The 17,305-nt window shown below is 41.4% G+C and overlaps 1 protein-coding gene across 1 annotated transcript in view; it reads left to right on the plus strand.

Moving 5' to 3' along the window:
• The window catches only part of fbn2 (fibrillin 2), a 304,739-nt gene that overhangs the window by 64,927 nt on the left and 222,507 nt on the right, over positions 1-17,305 (plus strand). Inside the window, exon 6 of the mRNA XM_033017776.1 lies at positions 6,013-6,210. Within this exon, the coding sequence (XP_032873667.1) occupies positions 6,013-6,210 (198 nt within the window). The remainder of the gene's footprint in view (positions 1-6,012; positions 6,211-17,305) is intronic.

The raw sequence follows: 17,305 nt of genomic DNA on the forward strand, positions 1-17,305 counted from the left end.
AGGGCCACATCTAACTCCCTCTTAAATATAGCCAATGAACTGGCCTCAACTATATTCTGTGGCAGAGAATTCCAGAGATTCACCACTCTCTGTGTAAAAAATGTTTTTCTCATCTCAGTCCTAAAAGATTTCCCCTTTATCCTTAAACTGTGACCCCTTGTCCTGGACTTAGAAACATAGAAACATAGAAATTAGGTGCAGGAGTAGGCCATTCGGCCCTTCGAGCCTGCACCGCCATTCAATATGATCATGGCTGATCATCCAACTCAGTATCCCGTACCTGCCTTCTCTCTATACCCTCTGATCCCCTTAGCCACAAGGGCCACATCTAACTCCCTCTTAAATATAGCCAATGAACTGGCCTCGACTACCCCCTGTGGCAGAGAGTTCCAGAGATTCACCACTCTCTGTGTGAAAAAAGTTCTTCTCATCTCGGTTTTAAAGGATTTCCCCCTTATCCTTAAGCTGTGACCCCTTGTCCTGGACTTCCCCAACATCGGGAGCCATCTTCCTGCATCTAGCCTGTCCAACCCCTTAAGAATTTTGTAAGTTTCTATAAGATCCCCTCTCAATCTCCTAAATTCTAGAGAGTATAAACCAAGTCTATCCAGTCTTTCTTCATAAGACAGTCCTGACATCCCAGGAATCAGTCTGGTGAACCTTCTCTGCACTCCCTCTATGGCAATAATGTCCTTCCTCAGATTTGGAGACCAAAACTGTACGCAATACTCCATGTGTGGTCTCACCAAGACCCTGTACAACTGCAGTAGAACCTCCCTGCTCCTATACTCAAATCCTTTTGCTAAGAAAGCTAACATACCATTCGCTTCCCGACCATACCATCCGACTTCCCCAACATCGGGATTTAACAGTATACACAGATGTGTTTTGTCTAATGTCCTCTAACAGATGACCTGCTTAGGAAGATATAGTTGTTTTCTTTTATAAACCATATAACCATATAACATATAACCATATAACAATTACAGCACGGAAACAGGCCATCTCGACCCTTCTAGTCCGTGCCGAACACGTATTCTCCCCTAGTCCCATAAACCTGCGCTCAGACCATAACCCTCCATTCCTTTCCCGTCCATATAACTATCCAATTTATTTTGTAAATGATAAAAACGAACCTACCTCCACCACCTTCACTGGAAGCTCATTCCACACAGCCACCACTCTCTGAGTAAAGAAGTTCCCCCTCATGTTACCCCTAAACTTCAGTCCCTTAATTCTCAAGTCATGTCCCCTTGTTTGAATCTTCCCTACTCTCAGTGGGAAAAGCTTATCCACGTCAACTCTGTCTATCCCTCTCATCATTTTAAAGACCTCTATCAAGTCCCCCCATAACCTTCTGCGCTCCAAAGAATAAAGCCCTAACTTGTTCAACCTTTCTCTGTAACTTAGTTGCTGAAACCCAGGCAACATTCTAGTAAATCTCCTCTGTACTCTCTCTATTTTGTTGACATCCTTCCTATAATTAGTCAACCAAAATTGTACACCATACTCCAGAATTGGCCTCACCAATGCCTTGTACAATTTTAACATTACATCCCAACTTCTATACTCAATGCTCTGATTTATAAAGGCCAGCACACCAAAAGCTTTCTTTACCACCCTATCTACATGAGATTCTACTTTCAGGGAACTGTTCACAGTTATTCCCAGATCCCTCTGTTCACCTGCATTCTTCAATTCCCTACCATTTACCATGTACGTCCTATTTTGATTTGTCCTGCCAAGATGTAGCACCTCACACTTATCAGCATTAAACTCCATCTGCCATCTTTCAGCCCACTCTTCCAACTGGCATAAATCTCTCTGTAGACTTTGAAAATCTACTTCATTATCCACAACCACACCTATCTTAGTATCATCTGCATACTTACTAATCCAATTTACCACACCATCATCCAGATCATTGATGTACATGACAAACAACAGTGGACCCAACACAGATCCCTGTGGCACCCCACTAGTCACTGGCCTCCAACCTGACAAACAACCATCCACCATTACTCTCTGGCATCTCCCATTCAGCCACTGTTGAATCCATCTTGCTACTCCACCATTAATACCCAACCATTGAACCTTCTTAACCAACCTTCCATGAGGAACCTTGTCAAAGGCCTTACTGAAGTCCATATATACAACATCCACTGCATTACCCTCATCAATTTCCCGAGTAACCTCTTCAAAAAATTCAAGAAGATTAATCAAACATGACCTTCCAGGCACATGTTGACTGTTCCTAAATCAGACCCTGTTTATCCAGATGCTTATATATATTATCTCTAAGTATCCTTTCCATTAATTTGCCCACCACTGACGTCAAACTAACAGGTCTATAATTGCTAGGTTTACTCTTAGACCCCTTTTTAAACAATGGAACAACATGCGCAGTACGCCAATCCTCCGGTACTATTCCCGTTTCTAATGACATTTGAAATATTTCTGTCATAGCCCCTGCTATTTCTACACTAACTTCCCTCAATGTCCTAGGGAATATCCTGTCCGGACCTGGAGACTTATCCACTTTTATATTTCTCAAAAGTGTCAGTACTAAGTTGCTTGGTCGCAGTAAAAATCATTAACCACGCAGATCTGAATGTAAAGATATAAAGGAATGTCACTGATTTTTATCCATTATTAGTTGTTGGCATATATCTTCACAGGATTAGACCCAGCTGATTTTATGATATTCACTGCACTGTGGGGACAGACCCAGGAAAAAAATCTCCTTGCATCTGATCCTTTTAGTTTTAATGGTCCCAGAAGTTGTTTCAGGGAAAATAGTTCTTTTGGGCCATTTTTGTTAAATTAGTAAATTGTAATTCTTAGTTAAACAGATGGCTAGCTATGTTCTGCACAGCTGTTTCTTGGTCTTTAATGTGATCTATTTTCTTGCCTAATTTGCAACAAAGATGTCATTGATTTTGCCATGAAAAGCTGTATATTATTTCCTTGAAGCTCCAGAACACCTGCATAAATTCAGTGGGAATTAGTTAATAAAGCCGTATGCAAAGATTTCCACATCAGACTGTTGAAAGTTCTCTGTGGCTCAGCTTGTTATTGTTTGGTTCTTTAAAACATACAATCATGATGTTTAATTGAAGTTAAGACTTGCCCTTCACTAACTTTTCCAAATGTTAACATGATTAGTGCATGTCGATAAATAGCTGTAACCTAGAATGAGTTGCGATTACTTTAATTATTTGCCCATAGGGCAAAGAAGGATATGTGCCATTATTCTTAATCAGCTTAAAATGCATTTCCTGATAACTGGAAGTCGTATAATGCAGTGTTTTTCTCTCCACTTTTAATAAATGTATTTTTCTTATCAGCAATATATGTTTTTGTGCCATCTTTTTACAATACTGTGGTGGCATGATTACCATATGGAGTGATTCTGTGTATTTTCCGACTGATGGACTAAATCAACTTATGGATATCTGAGAAAAACGGTTCCCATTCATTACCCGGGGACTTTAAATTAAGCAACATGAATTATACTGTTAAGGACACTCAGTGCCTAAAAAAAAAAAAGATTTCTTGGTTTGTTTGAAATGATCAGTAAACTGTTTTGTAGCTTTTGGAATCTGCAGAGAATAGAGGTTGATAGTAATAATAAGCACAAAAATTCATAAGAAGGAACTTCATTCTGTTCAAATGCAACTGTACTTATAACTCAAAATTCTTCCTTAAACTACATGCTGCAGTGTCTGAACAACATGCTGCCGTATTATTGAAAATGTAACGGATTAGTTTTAATATTTTTTGGCTTCTTAATAATCTTGAATGTTTGAAATTACGGTTTGCATGCATTATTTTAATGGACATGATTTCCAGGAAATTTGACTCATAATGCACATTTACTATGTTTACGAGTCAAAATACTGTGAGTATGTTTTATGGTTTAAACTGAAGGCTCATATTGGTTTGATTTTTTTTTTCCAAACGACTTCATTTCCAATGCTGAAAATGTGATGAAAGGTTTCAGTAAATAAAGTTAAATCTGTTTATTAAAATATTGTAAATAAAAGTTATGCTATAAATGTTTGCACAGAGGAAATTATCTTCAGTGCCCACAGCTTCCAATTACAACAGTCCTCGAGAGCATGGATTAAAATGATTAACTGTTAACAAAGTAAGGTGTTGTGGTGCTTATGTTACTGTTTGAGCTATTCGGTAATCCAGATTTATAATTCAACTTGGGTTTAGAAGTTCTTTGACAGGATGAAATTGGGGGATTCATTTCTGCAAGCCAGATTGTCAATTAAGATGTCAAGACCTTGATCAGGTGCAGGTTTATGGGATAATTTGAGGATCTGGAACTCCCTGGTGGTTTCCAGGAGATGCAATCAGTGGGGTGAAGAGGTCAGTACAATATTGGAAGCAAAGATGATTAGGCAAGTGAGCCAAATAATGCTCTTGGTCAAACAAAGCAATAAATACTTGGATATTAAGAGGTCTGGAGAGACGAGTGGATCCCATTTGAGTATTTTGAAGTTAGTGAACTAGGTCAACAAGAAAAGTGGAACAAGGCATCTACACTGTTCTGGTCACCAAATTCAAGGAAGTATGTGTTTGCACGACAAAAAAAAAAAGAATTTGGCACGATTTGAATTTCATACTACTTAAAGCAGGAAAAGTTTTAGTTTAGGGATACAGCATGGAAAAAGGCCTTTTGGCCCACCGAGTCCATGCCGACCAGTAGTCCCTGCACACTAACGTTATCGTAACACATTAGGGACAATTTATAATTATACCAAACCAATTAACCTACAAACCTGTACGTCAATGGAGTGTGGGAGGAATCCGGAGATCCTGGAGAAAACCTACACGGGTCATGTGCAGAATGTGCAAACTTTGTACAAATGGAGTAAAAGTATTAAGAAGAAAGAAAGCTTGTCTTCCCCCCTGGCTGGATCTTTTGGTGTATCCACCCCTTAAATAAGCGAAAAGCTCACTGAGGAGGTTTGTTTTCAATATCAGACGATAACCACCATACTCTGAGAGCATTAAACACCTTTCTTGCTGGTGGCATTCATATCTTGAGGATGAATACATTTAAGAAAACTATGAGTAACTGAGGTTGAAATATGCTGTTGGCTAAAAGTAGTACACACCATAGCTTCACTGGGAATATTGTCAAAACCTGTATATGTACCCATAGCAGATTAATGATAAATGATAAGCAACTTTATAGGACTTTGGTTGGACCACATTTGGAGTATTGCTTGCAGTCCCAATACAGGAAGGATGTGAATGCTTTAGAAAGGGTGCAGAGGAGGTTTACCAGAATGATGCCTGAATCCCATAATCCTGGCATCATTCTGGTAAACCACTGCACCCTGTCTAAAGCATCTACATCCTTCCTGTATTGGGACTGCAAGCAATACTCCAAATGTGGTAGCTAATACCACGTAGTATTAACTACAAGGAGCAGTTGGAGAGACTTTAATTGTCTTCTCTGGAATGCCGTAGGTTGAGGGAAAAACCCTATAGAAGTATGCAAAATTATGAAAGACATAGATAGGGTAGACAGTCAGAACCTTTTTCCCAATATGGAAATATCAAATACTAGAGGCGATAGCTTTAAGGTGAGAGGAGCAAAGTTGAAAGGAGATGTGCGGGCACTTTTTTTACACAGTGGGTGGTGAGTACCTAGAATACGCTGCTGGGAGTGGTGGTGGTGGAACCATATTTGATTGTCGATTTTAAAAGACCTTTGGACAGGCGCATGGAGATAGGCACATGGATATACGGGGAATGGAGAGATAGGGATTATGAGCAGGCAGATTCAAGTGGTTTTGGCTTTATGTTCGGCAAAAAAGTTGTGGGCCGAGGGGTATTCTTGCGCTGTACTATTCTACGTTCTATAAAAGAGGTCTACTCAATCAGCAAGTATTCTTAATTCATATTATCCTTGTAAAGTAGAAAGTCAGCTTTACATTAAAAAAAATGAATTTGTGGCTGAATATTCTTTTTTCTTTCTTGCACTGACAGATTACCGGACTGGTCCTTGCTTTACACAAGTGAATAATGATATGTGCCAAGGCCAGATCAGTGGCATCATCTGCACCAAAACACTCTGCTGTGCGACTGTCGGCCGTGCTTGGGGCCATCCCTGTGAAATTTGTCCAGCTCAGCCACATCCCTGTCGCCGTGGATTCATCCCAAATATTCGCTCCGGTGCTTGCCAAGGTAATTTCACTGCAATAATCACCTCTGTCATTGTATTAAATATCTATACATAGCATGGTTGAAGATAATAAATATCTGATATTTATTGTAATGCTCTGGAACGCATTGTTTAAAGTAATTTAAAACTGGACTGAATGCCGACATGTTGCCTTGATGTTCTTGATGGTGATATTAACGGTTTAAAGACCAGAATCGAGGGATCCCAATTTTACTCGGTTATAGTTCCATTATGCTGGGATTCCTAGGATTTATGTGAGTGAATCAGTTCAGAGATCCTCTATGAGATTAGAGTGGCAATCCCATGAATCCCAATGTGAATCGTTTGTTCTATTTTATACATTGATAGATGATTTTAAAAATTCACTAATTTTTAAATAATTCCCAAAAGTTATGATATTTATTACATTTTTAATAGTTTTATTTTTTCCTGAATATCTGGCCAGTAAGAAATGTCCTCTATATCTAGGTCGGCTGAGTTTGGGAATGGAATGACTGCAATCAACGGGCCTGTGCCATTGTGATTGAGTGTAATTTAATGTTTACTAAATGGTTATTTTCTTTTTTAGGTGTGATATTATACTATATTTCTTTATAGAGCTGCTTTCAATCAATTGTTCTGTTCAGCTGATGTTCTAAATTTCCAGATGAAATGGAATAATGCACATCAGAAGTAACAGGAAAATAACAGTCTCTGAAATTTAAAAGATGTTTCACTTCCATGACTTTGTTTGAACTCTTTATAATGGACAATCCTGATGCTTGATTCGATATGGCACCACATATTTTTAAGGCCATGGCCCTGTTAAAAACAAAAATCTTGCTTGCACTGTCAATCACAACAAGCAGCCATAGTGCAGTAATTCTGAAAAATTAAGGACCAGTTTCTCATTATTTATTTCCTATCCGATACTTCCAGTGCCTTTCAGGAAGACGCCACTTTCTGGACTTGCATCAACTTGAGTCAGATTGTGTTAGAACTCCTTTTTCCACATTTAAAACATTACCAATCTTGATGTTGTATATTTCAGCAGTTCATGTTGTCAGTTTAAATGTTAAAATTTTATTACTTTTTCTTTTGAATCCTCTAGACTGGATCAAAATTTAGATTTTTTTCATAATTCAATCAGAGCAGTTAGATTGTTTTGGGTTTTGATCCTTCTGGATCTAATGCATATCATCGAAATATGATCATTTAAACACGTTAAAAAAAGAAACTAAAAGTCTAACTACACAAAGTCAAAGATAATATCTTTCTTTGAACTTTTCAGACAAAGGGTTTACACCCAAAACATTAGTCTCTCTCCATTCCAAATGTTGATGGTCTGTTGATTATTTGGAGAATTTTCTGTTGAAAAGGCAGCTTTGTATTGTTGAAATTTGATGAGAAATTCAAGTGAAATGAAAGATGCCTGAGATGTCTCAGATGGCAGCAGAGCCTACTGAAGAAGAGAACATTAAATCCATTAAAATGGACTGAAAACAATTACAGTCTTAAATTAAATCGGTTAGTACTTAATATGGATTTGGAATATTTATGTTTTTAATGTCAGTATTAAATATTTCAGCAAACATGGTATTTTTGTACCAGGCATATTTCCCAGCAAATCACTTTGTTGCTGGTGAAGTTCTTAAAGAAATAGTAATGTCATTTTTCTGAGTAGGCTGAAAATGTTTTGCAGGGCACCGCCAAGAGATGGAAGTGAAGAAACTAGCCACAACATTTTATTATTGCTAGAGATCGTTATCATTTTCCTGAAATTCAATAATGACGTAGGCTGCCATTCAAAACTTGTGTAAAGTGCATTGAGAAAGCTCTTGATCTCCAAAGGGGAATAAAGGTGTAAGGGGCGACCGTGGCTGACAAGGATGCCAGGGACTGTATAAAAATAAAAGAGAAGAAATACAATGTAGCAAAGATGAGCGGGAAGCGAGGATTGGGTAATGTTTAAAGAGCAACAGAAGATAACTAAAAAGGCAATACGGGGAGAAAAGATGAGGTACGAAGGTAAGCTAGCCAAGAATATAAAGGAGGATAGTAAAAGCTTCTTTAGGTATTTGAAGAGGAAAAAATTAGTTAAGACCAAAGTTGGACACTTGAAGACTGAAGACTGAAAAAGGTGAATTTATAATGGGGAACAAGGAAATGGCAGATGAGCAGACCCAGTACTTTGGATCCGTCTTCACTAAGGAGGACACAAATAATCTTCCTGATGTACTAGTGGCCAGAGGATCTGGGGTGACGGAGGAACTGAAGGAAATCCACATTAGGCAATAAATGGTGTTGGGTAGACTGATGGGATGCATTGGTGATCATTTTCCAATGTTCTATAGATTCAGGATCAGTTCCTGTAGATTGGACGGTAGCTAATGTTATCCCACTTTTTAAGAAAGGCGGGAGAGAGATAACAGGGAAGTATTGACCAGTTAGCCTGATATCGGTGATGCGGAAGATGCTGGAGTCAATTATAAAAGATGAAATAGCGGCCTATTTGGATAGCAGTAACAGGATCGGTCCGAGTCAGCATGGATTTACGAAGGGAAAATCATGCTTGACTAATCTTCTGGAATTTTTTGAGGATGTAACTAGGAAAATGGACAAGGGAGAGCCAGTGGATGTCGTGTACCTGGACTTTCAGAAAGCATTTGATAAGGTCTCACACAGGAAATTAGTAGGCAAAATTAGGGCACATGGTATTAGGGGTAGAATGCTGACATGGATAGAAAATGGGTTGGCAGACAGGAAACAAAGAGTAGGGATTAACGGGTCCCTTTTATAATGGCAGGCTCAGTGCTGGGACTGCAGCTATTTACAATATGCATCAATGATTTAGATGAAAGGATTCAGTAACATTAGCAAATTTGCAGATGACACAAAGCTGGGTGGCAGTGTGAACTGTGAGGAGGATGCTATGAGATTGCAGGGTGTCTTGGACAGGTTGGGTGAGTGGGCAGATGCATGGCAGATGCAGTTTAATGTGAGGTTATCCACTTTGGTGGCAGAAACAGGAAGGCAGATTATTATCTGAATGGTGTCAAATTGGGAAAAGAGAAAGTACAACGGGATCTGGGAGTCCTTGTTCATCAGTCAATGAAAGTAAGCATGCAGGTACAGCAGGCAGTGAAGAAAGCGAATAGCATGTCTGCCTTCATAACGAGAGTAGCTGCGTATAGACATAGAAAACATAGAAAATAGGTGCAGGAGTAGGCCATTCAGCCCTTCGAGCCATTCAATATGATCATGGCTGATCATCCAACAGTATCCCGTACCTACCTTCTCTCCATACCCCCTGATTCCTTTAGCCACAAGGGCCACTTCTAACTCCCTCTTAAATATAGCCAATGAACTGGCCTCAACTACCTTCAGTGGCAGAGAATTCCAGAGATTCACCACTCTCTGTGTGAAAAATGTTTTTCTCATCTCGGTCCTAAAAGATTTCCCCCTTGTCCTTAAACTGTGACCCCTTGTTCTGGACTTCCCCAACATCGGGAACAATCTTCCTGCATCTAGCCTGTCCAACCCCTTAAGAATTTTGTAAGTTTTTGTAAATTCTAGCGAGTACAAGCCGAGTCTATCCAGTCTTCATATGAAAGTCCTGACATCCCAGGAATCAGTCTGGAGAACCTTCTCTGTACTATGGCAAGAATGTCTTTCCTCAGATTAGGAGACCAAAACTGTACGCAATACTCCAGGTGTGGTCTCACCAAGACCCTGTACAACTGCAGTAGAACCTCCCTGCTCCTATACTCAAATCCTTTTGCTATGAATGCTAACATACCATTCGCTTTCTTCACTGCCTGCTGCACCTGCATGCCTACTTTCAATGACTGGTGTACCATGACACCCAGGGCTCGTTGCATCTCCCCTTTTCCTAATCGACCACCATTCAGATAATAGTCTACTTTCCTGTTTTTGCCACCAAAGTGGATAACCTCACATTTGTCCACATTATACTGCATCTGCCATGCATTTGCCCACTCACCCAGCCTATCCATGTCACCTTGCAGCCTCCTAGCATCCTCCTCACAGCTAACATTGCCCCCCAGCTACGTGTCATCCGCAAACTTGGAGATGTTGCATTCAATTCCCTCGTCCAAATCATTAATATATATTGTAAATAGCTGGGGTCCCAGCACTGAGCCTTGCGATAACCCACTAGTCACTGCCTGCCATTGTGAAAAGGACCTGTTTACTCCTACCCTTTGCTTCCTGTCTGTCAGCCAGTTCTCTATCCACATCAATACTGAACCCCCAATACCGTGTGCTTTAAGTTTGTATACTAATCTCTTATGTGGGACCTTGTCAAAAGCCTTCTGAAAGTCCAGATATAACACATTTACTTACCCTTTCCCTCGCAAACCACCCCTCCCCAGATACTTTCATTTGTAACTGCAGGAGATGTAACATCTATCCTGTACTTCTCTCTTACCTCCATCCAGGGACCCTAGCAGTCCTTCCAGATGAGACAGATTCACTAGCCAACCTCAGCTGCTGCATTTGGTGCCACCGATGTACCCTCATTGGTGAGACCAAGCGAACACTAGGCCACTGTTTTGCCGAACTCTTGCACTCAGTCTCCCAAGGCCTGCTGGATCTTCCGGTTGTTAATTATTTCAACTCCCTTCCCCATGCCCATACTGTTTTTGTCTGTCCTTGGCCTCCTCTATTGTCAGAGGGAGGCTGTGCAAACTGGAGGAACACTATTTCTAATTCAACTTGGGTGGCTTACAACACATAGAAAATAGGTGCAGGAGGAGGCCATTCGGCTCTTCGAGCCAGCACCGCCATTCATTGTGATCATGGCTGATCGTTCCCTATCAATAACCTGCCTTCTCCCAATATCCCTTGACTCCACTAGCCCCTGGAGCTCTATCTAACTCTCTCTTAAATCCATCCAGCGACGGCCTCCACTGCCCTCTGTGGCAGGGAATTCCATAAATTCACAACTCTCTGGGTGAAAAGGTTTTTTCTCACCTCAGTCTTAAATGACCTCCCCTTTATTCTAAGACTGGCCCCTAGTTCTGGACTCACCCAACATTGGGAACATTTTTCCTGCATCTAGCTTGTCCAGTCCTTTTATAATTTTATATGTTTCTATAAGAATACCCCCTCATCCTTCTAAACTCCAGTGAATACAAGCCTAGTCTTTTCAATCTTTCCTCATATGACAGTCCCGCCATCCCAGGGATCAATCTCGTGAACCTACGCTGCACTGCCACAATCACAAGGATGTCCTTCCTCAAATTAGGAGACCAAAACTGTACACAATACTCCAGGTGTGGTCTCACCAGAGCCCTATACAACTGCAGAAGAACCTCTTTACTCCTATACTGAAATCCTCTTGTTATTAAGGCCAACATTCCATTAGCTTTCTTCACTACCTGCTGTACCTGTAAGCCAACTTTCAGTGACCGGTGTACAAGTACGCCCAGGTCTTGCTGCACCTCCTCCTTTCCTAACCTAACCCCATTGAGATAATAATCTGCCTCCTTGTTTTTGCCGTTAAGTGGATAACCTCACATTTATCTATATTATACTGCATAAGCCACACATCTGCCCACTCACTCAACCTGTCCAGGTCGTCCTGCAACCTCCTAACATCCTCTTCACAGTTCACACTGCCACCCAGCTTTGTGTCATCCGCAAACTTGCTGGTGTTGTTCCTAATTCCCTCTTCCAAATCATTAATAAATGCACAATGCTTTAAACATTGAATTCTCAAATTTTAAGTAATACCACCCCAATCTCTTTTGCCCGCCCTCACATCCAAGTGTCCCCACCATCTTTTAACCCTGTCACCCTGATTCTTTCCCCTCCTTTGTAATCTCATCCCCATCCCTCACATAATTCCCTTTTGTACCGCAGTATTATATTTCACGCCTCTGCTCTTCTTTTCTGAAACCCTTTTGTTTCTTTATCATCTCTATTCGTTATCACTTACTCCACCCATCTGCCAATCGACCCTCATCTCCTGCATCCACCTATCTCTTGCCAGACATCCACCACTTTTTTCATGCTTTCCTCACACCTACTCTAATCAGTCTGAAGAAAGGCCGCAACCTGAAAAACTATCTGCCCGTTTTGCTCCACACATGCTGCCTGACCTGCTGAGTTCTTTCACCACTTTGTGTTTTCCTCAAGATTCCAGCATCTGAAGTAACGTGTCTCCAGCAGCAGAGGTATCATATTCAAAGAGGAATTGGATAACATCATTGCACCTGACACTCATATCCAGAAGCAGGGTCTGTGTGTAGTGGATCCCAAAATGTGTAAGGGTTGCAACCAGGTTATATATGTGTTTAAGAAGGAACTGCAGATGCTGGAAATATATATGTAATGGGTAGTATTACATATATGTAATGTAACTTCCTTCAAGAGCAATAATTGTATATATAACTTAACTGAAGACTTTGTTAGCATGGTCCAAGTGTACCAGATAGGACAATGAAATTCTTGCTTGCTGCAGCACAACAGAGTATTGTAAGCATAAATACAGAACAGTTCAGTGTGTCTATATAGCGCATATATACACACATAAATAAACAGATAAAGTGCAATAGGCTGTTATAGTTCAGAGTTTGTTTGTTGGCGAGTTTAATGGAGCAGAGTGGAGAGCCAGTGAGATCGCATCCACCGTTGATCTGTTGTGGCGGTAAGCGAACTGCAGTGGGTCAAGGTTCTTGTCGAGGTAGTTGATTTGCGCCATAATCAACCTCTCAAAGCACTTAATCCTCACAGACGTTAGTGCCAATAGTCGATAGTCATTGAGGCACGTCACCTGTCTGAAGAAGGGTTTCGGCCCGAAACGTCGCCTATTTCCTTCGCTCCATAGATGCTGCTGCACCCGCTGAGTTCCTCCAGCAATTTTGTGTACCTTCACCTAGCTTTTCTTGGGCACCGGTATTATTGATGCCCTTTTAAAGCAGGTGGGAACCTCAGACCCCTGAGATAACATTTAGTGGACATGTACCTAAAGATGCTCAGAGTATTCTCTGGTCCATCTGAAATTCTGCATAGGGTGTTAAGAAGCATGGGGCTGACCAGCTTCAAACTCCAATTCAAGCCTTGCCTGGAGTCTGTCCTTTCCAGTGTAAAAGAGGTGGTCTGCTCTATCAATAAATGTGGATCCAACCATGGGGGGAAATCGCTTTTAAAACATGGGGGGGACACAATGAGGCCTGACATCTAGGGTCTGCAACCTTATGGCCCTGTCCCACGGTACGAGTTCATTCCAAGAGCTCTCCCGAGTTTAAAAAAAATTCAAACTCGTGTTACCGTAAATCTCCGCGTTCGAATCAGGGGAAACTCGAGAGAACTCTTGGAATGAACTCGTACCGTGGGACAGGACCATAAGGCTCACGGGCCGGATCCGGTCCGTAACACGAAATCATCCGGCCCGCAGGCGTTTTGTTTTTTTCAATTCGTTTTTGCGACCTGGGAACTGCAGCCAGTCCCGGGACACGCAGCCGACCTGGCCGCTACAGCTGACCTGGGCGCTACAGCCCGTCCCTGGGCAGGCGAGCCGACCTGGGAGCGCAGGCGACCTGGGAACTGCAGGTCCTTTGGGCCACCGTGTCCGCACCAACCAGCAATCACCCCGTACACTAGCACCATCCGACACACTAGGGACAATTTACCAAAGCACTTAACCTACAGACCTGCACGTCTTTCCAGTGTGGGGCTGGCGAGCCGACCTGGGCGCTATAGCCAGTCCCGGGGCATGCAGGTGACCTGGGCGCTACAACCAGTCCCAGGGCAAGCGAGCCGACCTGGACTGGCTGTAGCGCCCAGGTCACAAAACATGGGGGGGATTGTCCCCCATCTCTCAAAACTTGGGGGGGGGGGGGGGGGGGGACAGGCTATAGTCCGTGTCCCCCCCACCCCTGGATTTCCGCCCATGGATCCAACCATTGTGCAAGTTCCTGGCAGGGCACAGGCAGAAGACACCCGATTTATGAAGCTGCACGGGAAGCAGAGTTATCCTGTTCTGGATAGCATGATGTAAAGAGGTTTTGGGTGTCAGAGCACTTCACTGATCTGTCCATGAACAGATTGCTCACCCATAGTGTGTCTTACAGTTGGGAAATATCTGCAGTCTCCACAAAATCTGAATATGCTGTCCCTTCTCAGTGTGACTATGTTCATGATTCCATGACTACCACTCTTGCAGAACCTAGAGTCTCTGTTAACAAACTCAACTAGACAATTGTCTCATGGCAAGGTTAAATTAATCTCGTTTTATGACACAAAGAGCTTTAATGTTTTCAACAAATATCATACACCATAATAGTCCATTTTTAAATTGGGCAGCGACAGGATAAGGATTCAAAATTTAAACACAAACCAATATTTCAATCCTTTGCCCTGAGACTGGTTCTGGCATCACAGCAAAAAAAAAAATAACTGCTAGAGGAGCCTATAGAGTCAGGGAGCATCAGAGTTTCTCCAGCAGTTTGCATTTTGCTCTAGATTACAGCATCTGCAGTCTCTTATGTCTCCAACATCACAGCTGTTGTCATATGTGAGAAAACCAACTCAGAGCAGCTTGACATTTGAAGCTCAGAACTTCTGATTGATGAAGCACGGTGTTTTTACTGGATGCTGTTTAATAAATATCCAAGAAGATTTCAAAATGCCCCCTTTGAATACAGATCAAAGACTGAACATTTTATGATATCTTCTCACTGGAAATCCACAAGAAACTTTTTGTACAATGTAAACATGACAGATTGGGCATAATACTATGTCTGCTTGACTTTCAGTTTATTTTGTGGAATATGCAGTGCAATAAGTACATTTATGGAATCGCAATGCAGAGAAGTGCAGCCCATTTTCCCCACAGTCATTGCTGTAATCGCGCACTTCTGCCAACAACCCTGCCATTCCCCCTCCTTTTTCGCAAACCATAGCACTAAACTCCCACTAGAGATATAATACCACAGATGACCTGAGAATCCTGCCCCTTGGCAAAGACTAACATTTACAATGTTTTTCTTTGATCCACCCAAAAGGCAGAACAGTAATACCTCGTATTGCGAAGCTCCCTATAATTTAATAACATTACATCAAAGTCCATCTTGAATCCTCTTTTTCTCTTTATTTTGCTTTTAAAAAAAGTAAATAGTGCATATAACAGTCCAAGTTTTATGAACACTGTGCTCAATGGTTTAATAAAGACTGTGCCATTTTTTTTTACAGTTCACACCAGCCTCAGAACCTTGAAAACCTTCCCCTCTTGCCTAACTGTATTTAGCTATGACCTGTTAATAATAATTTTGTGTCTTTGCATGCTGGCCTTCTCTGGGAAAATGTGGTGCAATGAGGTGGTTTCTATGAATGTATCCTGCACCTGAGCTGCTGTTGCTGTTCTCATGTGGCAATACATTAAATTGACACCAGCAGTAAGCAGTGAGTGAGTGAGGGTAAGGGGGACATTTTCACATTGGAAGCCAATGATTCAGTATAGCAAAGTGCGCTGTCATGCATTTTGGTAATAAGAAAGTCGTAGATTGTTTTCTAAATGAAGAGAGTATCCAGAAATTGGAGGTGCAAAGGGACTTGGGAGTGCTGGTGCAGGACTCCAAAATTAATTTGCAAGTCGAATCGCTAATAACGAAGGCAAATTCATTGCTAGCATTTATATCAAGAGGACTGGAATACAAAAAACAGAGATGTAATGCCAAGGCTCTACAAGACTCTGGTTAGGCTGCATTTGGAGTACTGTGAGCATATTTGGGCCCCGTATCTGAGGTAGGATGTGCTGGCTCTGGAGAGGGTCCAGAGGAGGTTTATAAGAATAATTCCAGGAATGAGTGGGTTTGCAAATGATGAGCGTTTGACAGTACTGGGCCTCTACTCGCTGGAGTTTAGTAGGTTGAGGGGGTCCTCATTGAAACTTACAGAATAGTGAAAGGCATAGATAGAGTGGATGTGGAAAGGATATTTCCACTGGTGGGAGAGTCCAGGACAAGAGGTCATAGCCTCAGAATTAAAGGGCACTCTTTTTAAAAGGTGAGGAAGAACTTCTTTAGTCAAAGGATAGTTAATCTGTAGAACTCATTGCCACAGAGTTGTGGAGGCCAAATCAGTGGATATATTTAAAGTGGATATAGACAAGTTCTTGACTAGAACGGGTGTCAAGGGTTATGGGGAGAAGGCAGGAAAATGGTATTGGGTGGCAGAGATCAGCCATGATTGAATGACAGAGTAGACTCAATGGGCTGAATGGCCTAATTCCACTCCTGTAACTTGTGAAGCCTATGATCAATGAGGTACCACAATTGGTTATAACATACATTAATGGCTTAGAGGAAGAAAGTGACTGTATAATGTATATTATATTTGCAGATTATAAATTTGCATACATAAATTTGTATATATTTGCAGATTACAAAAAAATTTGCAAAAGGGGTATAGTGTAAAGTTTATTTTGCAAGAAAAAAAAGAACAAAATTATTTAATATGTGAAAAATGGCAGTATAACGGGATTTATGGGTGCTTCTTGAACGCATTTAACACTCAAGTGCAGCAGGTAATAAGATCAATGAAAAATGGGCTATTATTTCAAACGGGTTGGAATATAGTATGAGGGATGTGTTCCTACAACTTTGGAAGGCATTCAGTTTCTTGAGTAATGTGAACAATTTTTATCCCCTCTGTGTAAGGATATTGTTGCTTTGGATATAAATCAGAGAAGATTCACAAAGATGTCTTGCATCTGAAGCTGTGAGGATGTTAAGCAAGTTGGGACTTGACTCACTAGTGTTCAGAAGATTGAAGGGCTAGCTTGTTGCAAAATTCGTCAGGGGTTGAACAGGGTAAATACTGATTGGAGACACAAGCAACTGCAGGTACTGGATTACAAAATAGAGCATGAAGTGTTGACATAACAGTGAGTCACGCAACACCTCTGGAGGACGTGGATGGGTGACGTTTAGGATTGGGAGCCTTCCTCAGATTGGGTGGATACCAAGTGGAAGTTTACTTATGGAAGAATTCAGAACCTGAAGGCGTGAGTTCAGTACAAAACCTTTTAAGAACGAGATTAAGAAGAATTTCTTCCACAAGAAGATTGGGAGTCTAGGAACTTCAAGTCAT

Source organism: Amblyraja radiata, chromosome 3 (genome assembly GCF_010909765.2).
Source record: "Amblyraja radiata isolate CabotCenter1 chromosome 3, sAmbRad1.1.pri, whole genome shotgun sequence".
NCBI lineage: Eukaryota > Metazoa > Chordata > Chondrichthyes > Rajiformes > Rajidae > Amblyraja > Amblyraja radiata.